The following is a 16,577-nucleotide window of genomic DNA, read 5'->3' on the forward strand; positions in this document are numbered from 1 at the left end:
ACTGGTACTCAAGGGTTGTTTAATTTCTTCAAGCAATTCCTATAGACACTTCTAACAGTATCTCGTTTTGTGTCTCCTCAACCATCACTGCTCAAGGTTCTAGCGTTCCGTAGCGCAGAATTCTCTAACAATCTCTTTTGTCCCGTACCGCAAGGACACGAACTGAGGCTTAATCTGATGCTTAATCAACATCGTGATTGATTCTGGTTGGCGCTAAAACTAAATCCAACGTGTCAAGTGAAAAGATGTGCCATTTATTAACATCCAGCAGCAGCAAGGAGAAGGCAGCTCTATTGGCAGCACTTGGGCAAGCGTGTGGGTTGCTGTGGGTCTCGTACCAAACGAGGCAGAAGGTTTTATGTCCCAGTGATTGATGGACTTTGACTTAATTCGCATCATTCTGATCGACATCACTCAACGGAAAGAGCCCGTCACCTAATCGCGCGGGCCACGTTTCCTAATGCTGTTGCTTTAAACCTTTTTTTTTTTTTGGTATTTTGCATGCCTCTCGTGCTAGGCAACGAAGTTTTGAAGATCAACCAAGATCTACTAGGTGTTACATAGGAAGGTTCACTCTCGGTATCGAGGTGATACGGAGCGGTTCTGGTGTTCTCGTTAATTTCGACCTAGCCACCACCAACGATCGTTCATAGCGCGTTTAATCGTCGGCAACTCTTGTGTCCTGGCATGGCAATGAGTGAGAAGTGAAGATTTTTCACTGTCAACGGGCCCTGATACACATCCCGACGACGTGTTGCTTCTCCGATTTGACGGTTAGAAGCTGTTAAAATTCGACCAATTGCTGAGATGACTTCAAAACGATGGCAAGATATCAACCGAGGGAACAGGTTTTCAATTGGGGGAAAACATTGTTGACATTCAAAACGACGTCGTAAAGGCGCATTCTTTTATGAAGATATTCTATCCAGATATATAAAAACGGAAACACCATTACTGAGGACTATAAAAGATGTTGAAGTTAGAAAAAAAAGTTGATTTGGTTTAATAAATACATTGAATGTATTGAGAGTACAATTTAGGCAGTCCCCAACATACGCTATTATAGCGGACCGCTATAACCCGGGAAAAATCCGCGTATCTCGAATTTCCGTTTAAGTCGAATTTTGGTGCAATTTCGTTTATACTTCAAAGTCACAGAGTCGACTTCCTTATCTGAACTTAATTTATTCCGCAAATCAGACGATTTTAGAAACAATGCATTAAACTAAGTTACAAAACTAATGCTTTTGCTTAGATTTTGTGCTATAAATGAGCTGAGCTGTCAAATTTCCAATAACCAATAACAATTTCCAATATCTCGGGGACTGCCTGTACATACTGATCAATAAGGAGCTTAATACATGAAATCGCGAGATAAATATTTGCTACTAGATCATACATTTTATACTATAGTATATAACTACTATGTTTATCAAGAGACTAAGCTGTCAAATATGTACAGGCAGTCCCCGAGATACGCTATTATAGCGGACCGCTATAACCCGGGAAAAATCCGCGTAACTCGAATTTCCGCGTAAGTCGAATCCTGGTGCAATTTCGTTTATACCTCAAAGTCATAGAGTCAACTTTCTTCTCGGGGCTTAATTTATTCCGCAAATCAGACGATTTTAGAAACAATACATTAAAATAAGTTAGAAAGAAATGTTTTATGTAACAAAGAAAGGTATTTTTGACCAATTTTCATCATTTGCTTAGATTTTGTGCTATAAATTAGCTGAGCTGTCAAATTTCCAAAAACCGCGTATCTCCGAATCCGCGTATAAGAGGAACCGCGTATCTCGGGGACTGCCTCTAGTTTAATTACACTTTTTATGGGTTTAAACTTTAAAATTTAATGTTTGTATTTTTATTGTTTAATTGGATTTATAGCAACTTACAGAAATATATTCGTATCTTTTTTTTTGCTTGCATCCATTATAGCAGAAATGTTTGTGAAAATTATCCCCTGAAATAAATTTAATGCCTCAAAGAGCACACACCACAACGAAGATCTAAGTCAAACAAAGTCTAAGATAGTCTAGATTTTAAACAATAAACCAAGCCCCCATCGTATATTCCAGTGTTTCAAGCGAGATGTCTATCGGTGTCTAGCCCGCCTAACCTTCAGCTGAAAAGCAAAAAGCCTACAATCATAGAATATCTGCAGGAAGGGAAATAAAACGCCACCGAGGAAACGAATTCACACGCTGAAACCGGCCAGCAGAACTTTCAATTTCTAATGTCCATAATCGCTGGAGCTGGAGTCGAGCCTTCGGTCAGCTGCCCGGGTGCGAGTGAATTAGACGAGACCCCCCCCTACCATAAATAGTCTGCTCGTGTGTGCCACGAATGTCGAGAATCAAATTCTGGCAGTAGTTGGATCGCCAACAGTGCGGGCCCCACCGTTGACAGTATTTCCTGCGGTCGTGACTTTTGAGACTCTTCCGCGACATGCTTCCTTTGCGAATTGTTTCGCCACCCGTCATCGTTCGGCACACGACTAGCACACACCAACCGCCTTTACTATGAGCCATAAAATCGACTCCGGTTGCTTGGGTTGCGGCTGCTTCTTGATTCCTTGGATTTTTTTTGCTGATCTCGGACACGATCGTAAAGTCGTCCGTTCGAAGTTAAAGTTTGCCAAAGTGTTGTTGCTTAACCCAGCAAACGTCCTCGTGGTCATGTACGTTGCCAAGTTTTTACATATGCCGGACGCGTAAAGCAATTACTACAAGAGGAACACACAAAAAAAAAATACACAAACTATGAATCTCCCTCCATGCTAGAAGAATAGTGTTGCAGTTGCTTGGTTACGTTTCATTGCGTGTCGGTGTGTTCTTACCCAGCAATCGTAACCATTTTTATTGATCGCTTATACAACGACACCTAATTAACGATCGATTAATCATCGTGCGCCTATTCGCATGTTTTACAACGCCGAATGGAAGCGTTATCCGACGACAATTTGCATGCGCGGTGTTGAATTTGTGTTGGCAATTGAAATAGAATTTCTTTCCAATCTTCAACGTGTTTAACATCAATAAATTCAGCATCAATTTTTCATTCCGCTATTGGAGCAACAACAATTCAACCCCCCGGTAATTATTGTGGTACGTTTATTTTGGTCGCTTTAAATGGGATTTTAATTACAGTCTTGACCTGCCCCACTAAACGCATAGCGATCGTTCCCGTAGAAACACACTCGAAACGGTTCTAGCGTTGCTATAAAGATCGTTTATCAATATTGATCGCGCTTATATTCCTTCGACCTTGAACGGTGATTTTTTCCATCAATCATAATTGAAACCATTTTTGTGTTGCATTTTGTTTTTCTTTTCCCTTCTCTGTATTGCCACATCGCCGAAAACGAACCGCGCGGGTTGGTTTCGAATCGGTTTCGTTTCGGTAACCGTTCCCGGGGGCTCATATTACCAACAGCCGGGCACATCCGGAGTTTGTGTCAGAGAAAGACACACCGTTGGCCTCGCGGGAGGTTCGACTGTCACGGCGCGTTTGTCACCGACAAGTGCAGACCTAATGATCCATCGCTAACCAGTTTGTTGTTTTGTTGTGCCCTAACCGTTCCCCTTTCCTGCCTCGCCAGCTCCCATTTTGCATCCACACTGTGTTCGGTGTGTGTTTGTGTGTGCCTTTTCTAACCGATTCCGCATCCAATCAAAACCATTTATTAAACGAAGCTGCCAAACAGGTTTACACCACCCCTTTTGGACGGGGTGGCCAGTCATATTGGCTGCCAACGGGCGAGATTTGAACCCGGTTGATTGGAGGCCTGATGGGTGGGAGTGTAAAACGGATTGGGTATTGGGAAACGGTAAGAGCAATTATAGCTAAATTGATAAGTCACCTAAACGGGCGCCAAAGTATCCTCCATGCACGAGACAGTTGCTGAGAGAAAATATTTATTTTTTAATCTAATATTAGTTCAATTTCCAACTTACTTAATAACACATTTTTGATGAACAAATTTAAATTTAAAAAACCGATTTTTATTCACATTTCCATCCACTTTCTATTCAAAAGCGCGTTGCCGGTTGGGAGGGCGCTCCTTTTTGCTTTGAAAACCTTCGGCGGTCTGCTCAAACACTTCCTGGAGCAAACGGTTCCTTTAAAGCGCCAACATACCACCTGGGGCGCCAACATAGCAACATCATTACCCGGTAGCAGGAAGTGTATTATAGTGACTGTGGTTGTGAAAATAAGATAATTAACCGGCAAACCGTTGTGTGCGACAGCTCCGCAAGATCATGTGATCGTGTGTGTGTGTGTGTGTGAGAGCTGCACACAAACGTTGCCGTTATGATTCATTCATTTGCTACTGCTTGATTCGGTTTCCATTCTTGGGGGTTACTTTTTCAAAATATAAAATATAATCAATATGATAAGTTTTAGTACATAATTTTGTAATATCAACAAAATTTGTTACATTTTATAACAATTTTTTGTATTTTAAGTTAAAACATGTTATTCGAAATCAACAATTTCATACATTGATCACATCAATGCGTATTGCTTTTATTTATAAAACTTTCTTTTTCATTCTCAAATTACCAATATAAATGCAAAATTCAATACAACTTTCAGTTTCCACCATCGTTTTGTTTTGTTTTGTTCGGTTGGCGTGGATTGTTAATTTTGACTTCTTCTGTTCGATTATTATATATTGTAATTAAGATGTTTTAAATAGTCAACTAAAGAAGTGTGAGCAATATTTGTTTTTTTTTAATTTATTTTTGTTATTTATTCCGTTTATTTATTAACTTATATTATTATTTTATTTATTTATTTATATATTTATTTCGTTTAATCTTTGTGAAATTTGACTAATTATTGTCTATCTGGTTAGAGTTCTTCTTCTTCTTCTTCTTCTTCTTGGCGTAATGTGACCTTTATCATGTCATATGTCTGCCATTGGCGGCCTACAACACTTATTTTACCACTGGTCCGGCTGGGATTTTGGTCCTGTCCGTTTGTGTGAAGAAGTGCCCCGCTACCATCATGCCACCGGGCCACCGACCTGTGTAGGATTATTTTGTCTTGCTAAAAAGATATGATTTGTTATAATTTCAATTTGCAATTCAACTGTAAAATGCTCCTCGAAATTGATAGCTTGTTTAGTTTGTTTTTGGAGAGGTCAAAAAGGTCTATTTTACTGAAGTTTTAGTTTATCATATAAATCGAATTGGGCCCAGCCGAAAGAGGATCCCAAATATAAGTAATATTAATTAATAATAATTAATAGTTTATAATAAATAGGTATAAAAGCCTAAAACCATCCATGAATCGTACTATCCCATTAAAATAATAAAATAATGAAATCAAAATTCTCAAGAAATTCTTTCTAGCACCTCTCGAATACTTTATTGTATATTTAATTTAATTCTTACAATACCTCAACTACCATATAATAACAAAAAAAGTAGTTCTGGAAACACTACTGCTGTAGTACGCGTAGATTCATTTGAAATTTGGCATATCGGGATGCAATAAATCGTTTTACTTGAATGTTTTTTGTGTCGCGAGTTGGAAAGAGAGGAGTTAAAGGAACATGTCCATAATGATGAAATTGTAAAGATAAACAATTTTTACCCCTCGAGGGTAACGTTAACATATTAAGAAAGTGGATTATTTTAACAAAATAGTAATATCTTCTAAACGTTCAACTATAAATTGATATTTTAAGATTAAGAAGCATGTATCTCGAAAAAAGAAAAGTATTTCGAATGCAATTTGTATGCGAATGCATCGTAAGTTAACTTGTATAAAGAGCCCAGCAACGGCATTTTCAACCAATGCGGTTTGCGATATAAAAAGTTTGGCAACCCTGGTTTAGACCATACACTTTACGACCAAATATTTCGCTAAATTGTGTGCTACATGTGTAAATTGACGTTTTGAGTGTCCTAAAAATAAGTACATCATGCCATAGCTTCTAAACCTTCACAATGAAACAAATTTCAAAGACAATATGCGTTTCCTTGCCATCTTTAACTCCATATATAAATAGACCAAAAACCATGCGCCAATGCATTGTTTTTGTTCATTCTGGATAGAACTCCTGCACTCCCTGTGTGGTTTGTGTGGTTAATGAGTTAACCTTTATGTCCCATTCCGGCACCAATTTTTAAAGAGGGGAGAGAAAAAACTAATAAACATTATGCTTCCCAAAGGCCCATCTCCTGTTGTGGAACGATTACGGTTTAACCTGTAACGGTGCTTGAAGTTTGGAAATGATGAGGGCTTTTGTTTTTCCCTGTTTTTTTCCGTTTTTTTGGCAAAACAACCTCTCATTACGGTGACTTTCACCTTGCGCGTATCCTTTTTCGAGCACTGCTGGAAGAATGGCGGTGGGCAGAACGGAAGAGCACATAATAACCCTTACACAACGAGGCTCGGATTGCAGCATAACGGCGATTTTTTTCCCCAATTTACTCTGTGCGTTGTTTTGTTTTTTTTTTTGGTTGCACCAAACAATCACGGACGGTAAGAGAATGTTATTCCTTATTCTTTCCTTGTTTTTTTTTTGTTACTGAAATATTCTTCCAAAGAATGGCAGTGCATGGGAGGATGCACCGTGTGCACACTTCGAACACGTGTGCCGCTCCTCGTAATAATATTATGCCACAGCCGAACCCCCGATTGGAAAACCGGATCGACATTTTCATCGTCGATTATGCTCACCATGTCCCTGCTTTGTTGCTTCCTTTCGCAGGACACCCGCCTCAACCGGCCAAGATTGAAGGGCAGCAATGAGACTTAAGCAAAAAAAAAAAAAATACAGAACAAGAGAAAGAAAAGCCTCCATGAAGTATAAATGGAAAACTGATGATGAACGCAATAAACGCACCCCGAAACGCATCATCGACAAAAGGGAGGACCAAGAAGAATGGTTCGAAAGAAAAGAACGCACAGACACGGGCAGGACGCACGATCGTATGGAAGCGTCGGGTAACGGAGGGCCAAATGGGAAACAAACGGGCGACCCCAAGCAGAGAAAGAGAGTAACGTTATGCCGCACGGTACACGGGGTCTAACCGATTGTGTGTCCTTCATTTTCCCTGTTTTTTTTGGATTGCTGTTGTAAGACCAAGACCTGATCCTATAACCCGGTGAAGATCACATGCGTGGGAACGTTGAGCATGTGCAACGTTGAAACCAAAACCATCCACCATTCCCGCCCGCATCAACACCCCCCCTTCATATCCATGTCCTTTCCATGTCCCTGATGTATGTGTGTTCTCCTAGCCTTTCCTTTCCTCCCTTGTGTAACTGTACGCGCCCCGATCGCGTACCGGTAAATCGTAGCCCGAAAATAGAGAAAGAAGCAGCAATAAAAAAAAAACGCCAAGACGCATTTCATAAGCACCACACACCCAAAACGCGCAAGGGATCATCAGCACGAAGCTGCTGGCGAGGATCGGTCCGCTCCGGAAAAAAGGGAATGCAATTTCTCACTTGCCGCCGCGTGTTTGCGTGTTCCCGCGATCGTCTTTGCACCCGGTCTTTTTTTTTCTTCCTCCCTCTCCATTGTCCTATGACGACACTAAAACCTTGACACCGGGTTCGGGGGGAAAGATTCTTCGGTGGAGCGAACAGAACGAACACAAACGACAAAAAAGGATAAAGTGAAAGAATGAAATTACAGCACAGCGCACAATTCCCTGGTCGAATGTTTTTCCTTTTTTTTTTCTCGGGTAGGTGAAATGTTGTGTTTGTTGCAACCTATTTGCCGAGGCTTTGACGCCTCGGCCGAAGGTGGTAGGGTTTCGGAAGAAGCGAAGAAAAGCGGGACAAATTTTCCCACACGCAACGGTTTTTCCACTGGGTGTGGTGTTGTCAGCTGGAGGTAGCGATGGAGCGATGATGTCTTCGGGTGACGATCGGGAAAATTCCCAATGCTGCAGCTTCTGTCACACTTGCTTGCGTTGGCACCGCACTCTGGCTGTTGAACAGATTAATTTGTCTGATGAATAATTGACTCGTTGTGTTGGTAGATTTTAAATTATATTTTCTATTTTGTTTCTCGTTTCTTTACAGGACTGGGATGAGCAACCACTTTTTCCTATTCTGGTACGTAGGTTTTGTATATTTTGCATGTTTTATGAACATATCATGTTTTTTTATTTTTTTTTTTTATTTTTTTATGTATTGTTTTCATATTATTGGTTAGATTTAGATTATGGGGAAATTCAAGTTTTATAGGGTGTTCCACACCGGTGAAAATTATCTATTGGGGTTTTCCCCTTTAAATTTAATAGTATAAGTAGTTCACTATCAAAAACTGTCAACTGTCAAGCACTGTCTAAAAGATGCTGTCAAAAACCTCGTTGTCTCATCAAGAATCCAGGACTACTGTCCTTCAACTCCAAGCACCAATACAGGATTTTTCAAACAATTTGCATATTATTCCAACAAAGTCAAGTGCGTTCTAGTGATGTGATAATAGAATCTTTGTAGGGATTCGAATCCTACTAGGAATTCGGAATCCCAAATCCCAATCCCTCAAAATGTTGAGGCGGGGATATCTAAAGATTTTCTCTGTCAATAAGCACACACTAACATAAAAAATCGCAAAAAAAAATATTCGGGTGATGCAATCGTGTGCCACCGAATAATAATGCTTCACCGTACAAGAATGACGTCAGTCAGAAGATTTTCTAACACAAAAAAGCGCTAATACAAAAAAAAAAACCCAAATAAACCCAGAGCCTTTTCTAACCAGCCGATATGGATCCCTCATTGGATACCAATAGGACCTCAAAAAGCAAAACTACATGCTTTTTTTTCGCTCTTTCTAACAAAAAATCAACCCTGTCATAGCGCGAAAATGTTTTGTTAAGGTTTGTCCCCAACAGAATCCCTAGAAAATTTCAATCGGATCCAATCCCTATAGAGTCCCAATCGGATTCAATCCTTTTAGGATCCCAATCCTAACGAATCCTTTTAGAATCCGTCATTTGGGATCCGATCCGATCGAATCCTTCAAGGGATCGGATCTTCGAATCTTCCAAATCCCAAACTTCCCAACACTAGTGCGTTCGTAACTTCGTTACTACCGGGAACTCTACCATAAAAAGGTTTCTGGAGAAGCGCCTGCTCTGTGTTACATTTTTGCCTTGAGTGATGCGAATTAAAGTTGGTTTTTTACTTACCCAAGGAATGAATCCCATGAATGAACCCCCTAAGCGCACTGGAACTAGTGTCCATAGGATAATACTGAACACCTATGAAGCAGGACCATATGAAAAATTTTCAAAGAGGTCTAATTTTAAGCAGGAATGAAGAAAAAGTGAGCTCAAGTACAGAAGTAACTGCAACTAGATGTGTACAGAATCTAATGAGTGGAGTGAAGCATAAGGTGCGGTTATGGTATTGAAGTTGAATGAAATGACTATACCACAAACTTATTGCACTTTATATTTTATTATGTGAAAGTGATGAAAACTATCTGTCAGCTGGTTAATTATTTTCGGAGTAATTTGAAGTTAGACTCCCTTTATTAGGGTGATAACCTTTGTCTAGATCTAGATCAACAGATCTGCAGATTTGTTAAGATAACAGATCTAAATATGGCAGATTGTCGTGATGTTTTTTATATGTTGAGAGCAAAACTTTATCTTTTTCTTAAGTTTTCTAGAAGGTCCCTACCATCGTACGTAGGATTTTTTTTAAATTTTTCCAGGAACGGCCAGGCCGTATTGCTAAAGGATTTTTTGGTTATGTTGAAATTTATAATGATATTCATCAGCTTTGGAAAAAGGGTTTTAGATATTCACGTTCGCAGGTTTGTGTTCTCGCTCGGAGTGCTTCGACACTGCTTCACTTTTGAGGCAATATCTTTGTAAAGGAGTGTCTTAAGAACTCCTAGTAAAGTTTATAATGAAGTAGACATTTCTAACACTTTATTTACGGAATTGGTACTGCAACTTGCAGTAAGTTTAAACGACTTACTTGTACATTATTAATTGTACAAAACATAAAAAAATAAAAATCAAATATATAATCAAATCGATCAAATATAAAATTCTAATCAATACTTTTTTTACATGATGAGGATCACTATGCAAATGGCTTGGTTAATTTTCTATTTACCTTCTGTACCATTTTATTTTCAAGTTTTTAATAAACTTGCATTTTGTTGTTAAAATTACACACACAGCAGGTCGTCGATCATTTCTCATCTAGACTTAGTAATTTTGGCGAAATGGGTTTGGTCATTCGAATTAGTGCTTTTAATGGCTATTTAGCTATTTTAAATGGCTTAATGGACTTTTAGTTACCTATCTTATCGATTTTTTTTATTTGTTTATGTATTTATTTAATTATTTATTTATTTAATTATTTATTTATTTATTTTTTATTCATTTATTTATAAATGTAGTTGTCTATTTATATATTTGTGTATGTATTTATGTAGAAAATTTTTATAAGCATTGTCTGATGGTTTTGTGTATTTCTTAATACCCAACCCAAAAACAACATTTAACCGACCACACAACCATTGCTGTTGTGGTAGCGTGTAATTCCGATTCAAAGCCATATAAAGAACCAATTGCCTAATTGGCACTGCAGTTACTGCGTTGAGCTTTGCCTTTGTATTGGCATAGCATCTTCTGCAGCCTCGAGAAAGGGCTGCACCGGACGGCGCAAGATCGACGCCGGCTGTCACAACGTCACGCTTGGAACATGCGTGCATGAAAGGTACCACGAAAACTGGTAACCCTGAACTTGAACCCACCAATTAGTGTCCGCAAAAATGTTTTCACAGTTGCTGCTACCGTATCGCTGGCATGGTAGCATTAGCCGTGCCGATGCTATTCTCTCGGGTTTCGGGTGTAAGGAGGGGTGGATTGGGAGGAGGGGGGGGGGGGGGTTGTTCTGTTTTTGGCAAACGGAGAATGTTGGGCTACGGGTTGCATCCGCCATGCCAGCGTGTGCATCATGAATGAACAACTGACAGAAAACACTCCAGAGGGCACACACACGAAACAGCTCCAATTAAGTTGCTTCGCCCGAAAAGCATCATCATCATCATCGGTCTGTCCCGAACTACCGAACTGCCCGAGCAGCATAGTGGCAAACAATTGGCAGTTGCTTTGTGCCAACGAGAAAACCCTTGTCCATCCTGACGTATCGTTGTCTGGAACTGCACTACACTGGTGGGGGTTGTTGTAATTGAGGCAACAAGTACCTACGACTGTGTACGTTTCTTTCTTTCCCTTCCGTGCTCCTGTTAGCGTGTCGAGCAGAAGACGGATGTTTCTTTTGTTTTGTTTGATAATTTGATGTTTGCAGAGTTTTTGAGCTGCTGTCCTAACAAAGCTGACCCGAAGGAAAGGGATCGGCCATAATTAATCTGCATTAACTGATTCGTTTCTTTGAAATTTTGCCAAAAGTCACTCGAAACGACAAATTAGCTACAGAAGATGGATGTTCTCTTGATTAGTGCATAAGAATTGGACCGCCTAACACCAGCCATCACTTCCGCTGATGAATGATTCATTCTCAATTAAGTGAATAGTATATGGCACAGGACATCACGTGTAATCCACGTGAGCCTTATCATTATTTTGTTGTATTATTGATTTGTTTAACTGCTGTCTTCACATTTGCTCCCACATTGTTTCAATGTGAAAATTTAAGTCATTTTTGTTATATGAGATATTTGTTAGAGATTCAAACCATTTGCCTTTCTTCAACTTCTTATCGATAAAACAGCTATTCTTTACTTTTATAATGAAATGTAGGGATTAGATAATTAAAATTATCGTCTTGTTTTAAAAAATCGGTCTTTAGTTGCGTAAATTTATTCCCACTGTGAACAGCACTGAAACAAAGGAAAAATTTCATTTTAATGTGTGAAATATTTCAAGTATAAAATTTCATTGAAACATTTCACAGCCGTTTCCAAAGGGAATGCGAAATGGTACTCGACCAGATTGTTTTTCAGTTTACTAATTAATTTTTTTTTCTTTTCAAAGTGTGTAATATTGAATAGTTTTTATGATGTTTCTTCTGTGAGTTAATTATAGTAAAAAGAGCTTTTGAAAATTTCATAAAAAAAGTGAAAGGACGATTATACTATGGAAATTAATTGAGCTAAAGGGCAAGTTCTAATTGAGTTCATTTTAGAATATATTTAATTTTAAGTTCAAAATTTATAAACCAATGGAATCCTTTGAAGAAATATGTGAAAATGAACGATAAACGAAAATGATAATTTTAACGTATTCAGCTCATTTGAACTGGTATAACAAACAGCTGTTTATTCAGCGGACACGAACACTGCCGAACTTTGACAGCTTTGACAAAAAGAGACGTTGCCATACAGATGGCGTCTCCATCTCTTTCGCCGGCATTTTTGGAAAGAAAACATAGCAAACAAAAACACTTGCTGGTGCTCAAGAGTCTACATCAAGGAAGGCAAAAGTTTGTTAATAGTTAAAGAAGTTTTCGTATTCTATACTATACTTGATTTAAACTCGTGTGCAACAATGGAGTTTACTGCTAAAGCAACGGTACTGGAGTTATTGCGACGATACGCAGTTGGTCATCGTGCGAAAGATGATGAGTTCTTTCGGGAAGGGAATGGTTACATCAAACCATTTGTTAAACTCGGTGTTTTAAGTGAATTCCCGCAGACCAACCCTGAACCGGAAGATGTGTAAGTATGCCATAGAATTTGATACGATTTGAATCGAATCCGATAGTTTATATTCGCTTCTCTTTCCAGTGAGATAAGTTGCAATGTTCCCGACTGTAACTATTTCTGCCAATCCGTGATTGAGTACGAGTTTCATTACAATGCCCAGCATCGCTATACGTGTGCACAGTGTAAAAAATCGCTCCCGAATGCCCATCTACTTGATCTTCATCTTTCCGAAACGCACGATTCATACTTTGCCGCACAAGTGCAAGCGTCCAGCCGACCAATGGTAAGGCTTAAACACTTTTCCATGGGAAATTTGATCGCGGCTAATTGAATTTAACTCTATTGCAGTATGCTTGCTATCTTGAAGAGTGCAAAGAACGTAGTAAAGATCCCGCAGAGCGCAGAGATCATTGCATACGGGAGCACAAGTTCCCGCACAACTTCCGCTTCGACAAGCAAACGCAAAGTGAACTGAAAGCAAGCAAGGTCACGAAAACAAGCGTACCGATGGACACGGAAAGTGCAACTGCTTGCGGATCCAACACAACAACCGTTCTGGAAACGGAAACAAAACCTCTCGCACCAAAGTGTAGGAAAAATTTCTCCTTTGGCCATCCGCAGCCGCGTACGTTTAAGGCGGTTAAAACGAAAAGCAACAAGTGTGATATACTTGAAAGTAACAAAATGGTGATCGATATGCTGGAAAGTCTTCCGCGTGAGTAAAACTCATGGCATGTACAGGCTTAGATGGTTTAAAAAATGGATTTCTCCGCTCAATTTATTTTCGTTGTGGTAGCAACAACTATAAATACGTTAAGTACAGTAAAGTGAAATAAATAATATGAATTTAAAGTGCAACTGCCCGGCTGGTCCGACAAAAGCGCACGTTGTGGATTAGGCTTCGTTGTCTAGATCTTCCGAGCTGTACTCATCGGTCAGGTAATCTTCGCTGGTTGCCGATTGCGATGAGTTGCGGTACGTTTCTAGACTTTCCGTCGCGAGCGTTGTTGCCGACAATTCTGACGATGCATCGCTGCTGGACGCATCGGTCGTGGTAGTAGTAGTGGATGGTTCCGTACTACTACTGCTCGTCGAAGTCATCATGGACATGGGTAGAATCTCACAGTTACGCCCCTTGTAACCGGTAGGACATTCGCACCGATAGGACCCATCATCTTTGATCAACGACTTACACTTTCCACCGTTCTGGCAAGTGTCTGGATTGTTTTCGCAGTAGTTCAGCTCTGGAATCGGAAATAGGACGCTAATAATTGTGAATCCTTCAAGGACCCTCGCCAGGACTCACCTTCATCGCATAGCATTCCTCCCCATCCGGGCTTACAGTTACATTCCCACGGTCGCCGGCAGTCTCCATTAACGCAGCCAGGATACGGATGACATTTGGCACATTCCTGTCCCATCCAACCAACCTTGCAGCGGCACTCTCCCGGACGTCTACAATATCCATGTTCCCGGCTGCAGTTTGAAGCGCAGATTGCTAGGATTCAAATTGAAGACGATTAGATTCTCGGTCTCTCTCTAACAAATCTCGTCTAGTCCCTCTCTGGTCTACTAGTTCAGGCTCGTCAAACCCTCGTCTACTACAGCTTGATAGAAAGTTTACAAGTTTTTCCAAGAAACTTACGCGTTTGGCAAAGTATTCCTGTCCACCCTGGTAGACATTTGCATTCCAACGGCTTCGTGCATGTTCCGTGCATACATCCCGGAAGCACCTGACAGTCACGACAGGTCGGTCCAGCCCATCCCAACCGGCAGCGACATTCACCCGGTGCCTCACAGTATCCACGCGATGGATGACAATCGGAACGGCAAATCGCTATCAGAAATACAAAGGAATCGAGATGAATATCCCCTTGGAGAGGAAGTCCTACAAGCTATTCAAGCTTCTCCTTACGTTCCGAGCAGAAGATACCGTCCCATCCCTTATGGCAGACACATTCGAACGACACCTGGCAGCCACCGTGCTGGCAACCGGGCAGCGGTATGCACCGGTTACAGTTTTCACCGTAAAAGCCTAGCTTGCAGCGACACTCGCCAGGTCGCTTGCAGTAACCCTGGAGCGGATCACAACCCTTCTTGCAGATCGGCACATCGCACAGATCGCCGGCCCATCCGGGCAGACACTTTACGTCACCGTTGTCGTCACAGACGTAGTGAGAGTATTCGTTTTGCGGTGTTGGCAGTTCGCAGGCCTGAAAAGAAAACGGTGAATCACAATCAAGGTTCATTTCATTCTCTTTATTCGCTACTTTCTATCAATGCAATTGCTAAATTAATGAAATGAAGTAGCTTTTACAGCTTCCAATAATAATTTCCAATACTTGAAATTCTTTTAAATATACTGTAGTTAAAATGTACCAACAAGATATCAAAAGTTGTTAAAAGATTTCATTTAAAGTAATTTCCTTGTATTAAAATATTATTTTTCTTTTTTAAAAATGAAAAGTTTTCAAAAATATTGAATATTTCCACTTAGGACAACTTAAAAATTTTCAAATTCTAGAGTGCCTTGAATTGCCATGTGTCTTAAAATTCTCTTTTTGAAAATTCTTGAATTCTATTTGCTCTTCAAACTTTCGCTATAAATTGATGCTAAATAGATAAAAGCTCTGTTCTATAATCATATGTATGCTCTCTTTTTGTGTTTACTTCTCAATTTAATCATTATTTCAACAATCTTAATCTGTTTTAGGCATCTTGAGAGTTCTTGGCACTCGCATACGGTTAACAATTATTGGCGTTCGTGCATTACATCACAACCAATTGCAATTAAGTCTGCAAGTGATACAAAACTGGTTATAAGTTTGCAGAAGCGATAAGCCTTCTTTTTTTGTTATGCACCATTAAAACAATCTCACGCATCTCGCACGCTGCTTAGCTGTGTTAAACCGTTGCTTTTTGCCGCGAGCCATCACCGAGCACAAAAATCGGATAATGGAAGAAAAACATAACAACATAACGGGTTTCTTCCGATGTACGTATGTAGTCCGCTCGGGAGGCTGCGACTACAGGCAGCCAACGAAACGGGCAAGCGACCAGCATAACACCATAACCGGAAGCCCCACCGTTCTAGGCCCTCTTCGATCACATTTCTCACGAGAACGGAGAGAGCTTTATGGTGTAGTTTTTCCACCGGTTGCAGTTAAAATTTCTCTTCGACAGTAGTCTTCTGCACTTTCCTCAACCGTAGGCCATTAATGGGCCAACATTTGTTTACTATCCACATTTCTGCCTGGTTGCGAATGAGCTGAGGTCACTAGTGCTAATGGAGAAATCTAGGATCAGTGTCATTGCCATCGTTAATCTGCGACCGGACCACGCAGGTCCGCCCCGTTTCAATCGGTGACGGGCGATCGGTAAAAAGCTAGCAGCAAGAAGTCAAAGCGCATAATTTCACTCAACCTGCTTCTTCCACTTTGGCACGTAACGGACAGCACCGGCGGGTGACGTGAGGGTGATCAGCTGCAGCAGCACACCGACGACGACGATCCTATAGTAATGATTGTGACTCATGATCTCACGTTGTCTCAACGGGGGCCGAGGATCAACAGATCGAAGAAAAAAAACTGTGTTAACTATCAGCGAACGTTAACCTTAACCGTGAACGAGGAGATGAAAGAAAGCAACAACAAAAAAGCCAACCCCAAACCGGGCTGGAGACTTGCAATAGAACGTCACAACAGACTGATCCACTCCGATCGTAGTTTGCGCGGCGACTGACGATTCGTGGCTCGAATGGTAGCGGTGGAACCAAGGGATTTCATAGTCTGGGTCGACAGGGAATTGGTTTTGCTGCAGCGGTTTGGTGTACGCAATTTCTTCTGTTCGAATGTTAGTTTGCTTTTGCTTTCTTGCCGCGTGCTTTCACCTGCACATCGTGGTACGC

The 16,577-nt window shown here is 40.5% G+C and overlaps 2 protein-coding genes across 2 annotated transcripts; one reads left to right on the forward strand and one right to left on the reverse strand.

The window, feature by feature from the left end:
- Nucleotides 1–12,512: 12,512 nt before the first annotated feature.
- On the forward strand, nucleotides 12,513–13,528 carry LOC128296901 (protein lethal(2)k10201). Its single transcript, XM_053032425.1, has 3 exons — nucleotides 12,513–12,682; nucleotides 12,752–12,953; nucleotides 13,019–13,528. Exons 1-3 carry the CDS (start codon nucleotides 12,513–12,515, stop codon nucleotides 13,391–13,393), a joined length of 747 nt encoding a protein of 248 aa, XP_052888385.1. The 3' UTR covers nucleotides 13,394–13,528.
- Nucleotides 13,529–13,564: 36 nt separating this feature from the next.
- Nucleotides 13,565–16,204, reverse strand: LOC128296900 (delta-like protein C). The gene is made up of 5 exons (XM_053032424.1): nucleotides 16,094–16,204; nucleotides 14,586–14,883; nucleotides 14,316–14,507; nucleotides 13,977–14,168; nucleotides 13,565–13,914 (listed from the first exon to the last, which is right to left on the reverse strand). The coding sequence occupies exons 1-5, from the start codon at nucleotides 16,202–16,204 to the stop codon at nucleotides 13,565–13,567; spliced, it is 1,143 nt and encodes a 380-aa protein (XP_052888384.1).
- Nucleotides 16,205–16,577: the final 373 nt, after the last annotated feature.

The sequence above is a fragment of the Anopheles moucheti genome, chromosome 2 (genome assembly GCF_943734755.1).
Source record: "Anopheles moucheti chromosome 2, idAnoMoucSN_F20_07, whole genome shotgun sequence".
Classification (NCBI taxonomy): Eukaryota; Metazoa; Arthropoda; class Insecta; order Diptera; family Culicidae; genus Anopheles; species Anopheles moucheti.

Coding starts and splice junctions, on each gene's coding strand:
- LOC128296901 (XM_053032425.1), top strand. CDS start 12,513: ATGGAGTTTACTGCTAAAGCAACGGTACTGGAGTTATTGCGACGATAC. Junction 12,683..12,751: donor AACCCTGAACCGGAAGATGT/GTAAGTATGCCA, acceptor TTCTCTTTCCAG/TGAGATAAGTTGCAATGTTC. Junction 12,954..13,018: donor AAGCGTCCAGCCGACCAATG/GTAAGGCTTAAA, acceptor ACTCTATTGCAG/TATGCTTGCTATCTTGAAGA.
- LOC128296900 (XM_053032424.1), bottom strand. CDS start 16,204: ATGAGTCACAATCATTACTATAGGATCGTCGTCGTCGGTGTGCTGCTG. Junction 14,884..16,093: donor TGCCAAAGTGGAAGAAGCAG/GTTGAGTGAAAT, acceptor TTTTCTTTTCAG/GCCTGCGAACTGCCAACACC. Junction 13,915..13,976: donor AGGAATGCTATGCGATGAAG/GTGAGTCCTGGC, acceptor TTCCGATTCCAG/AGCTGAACTACTGCGAAAAC.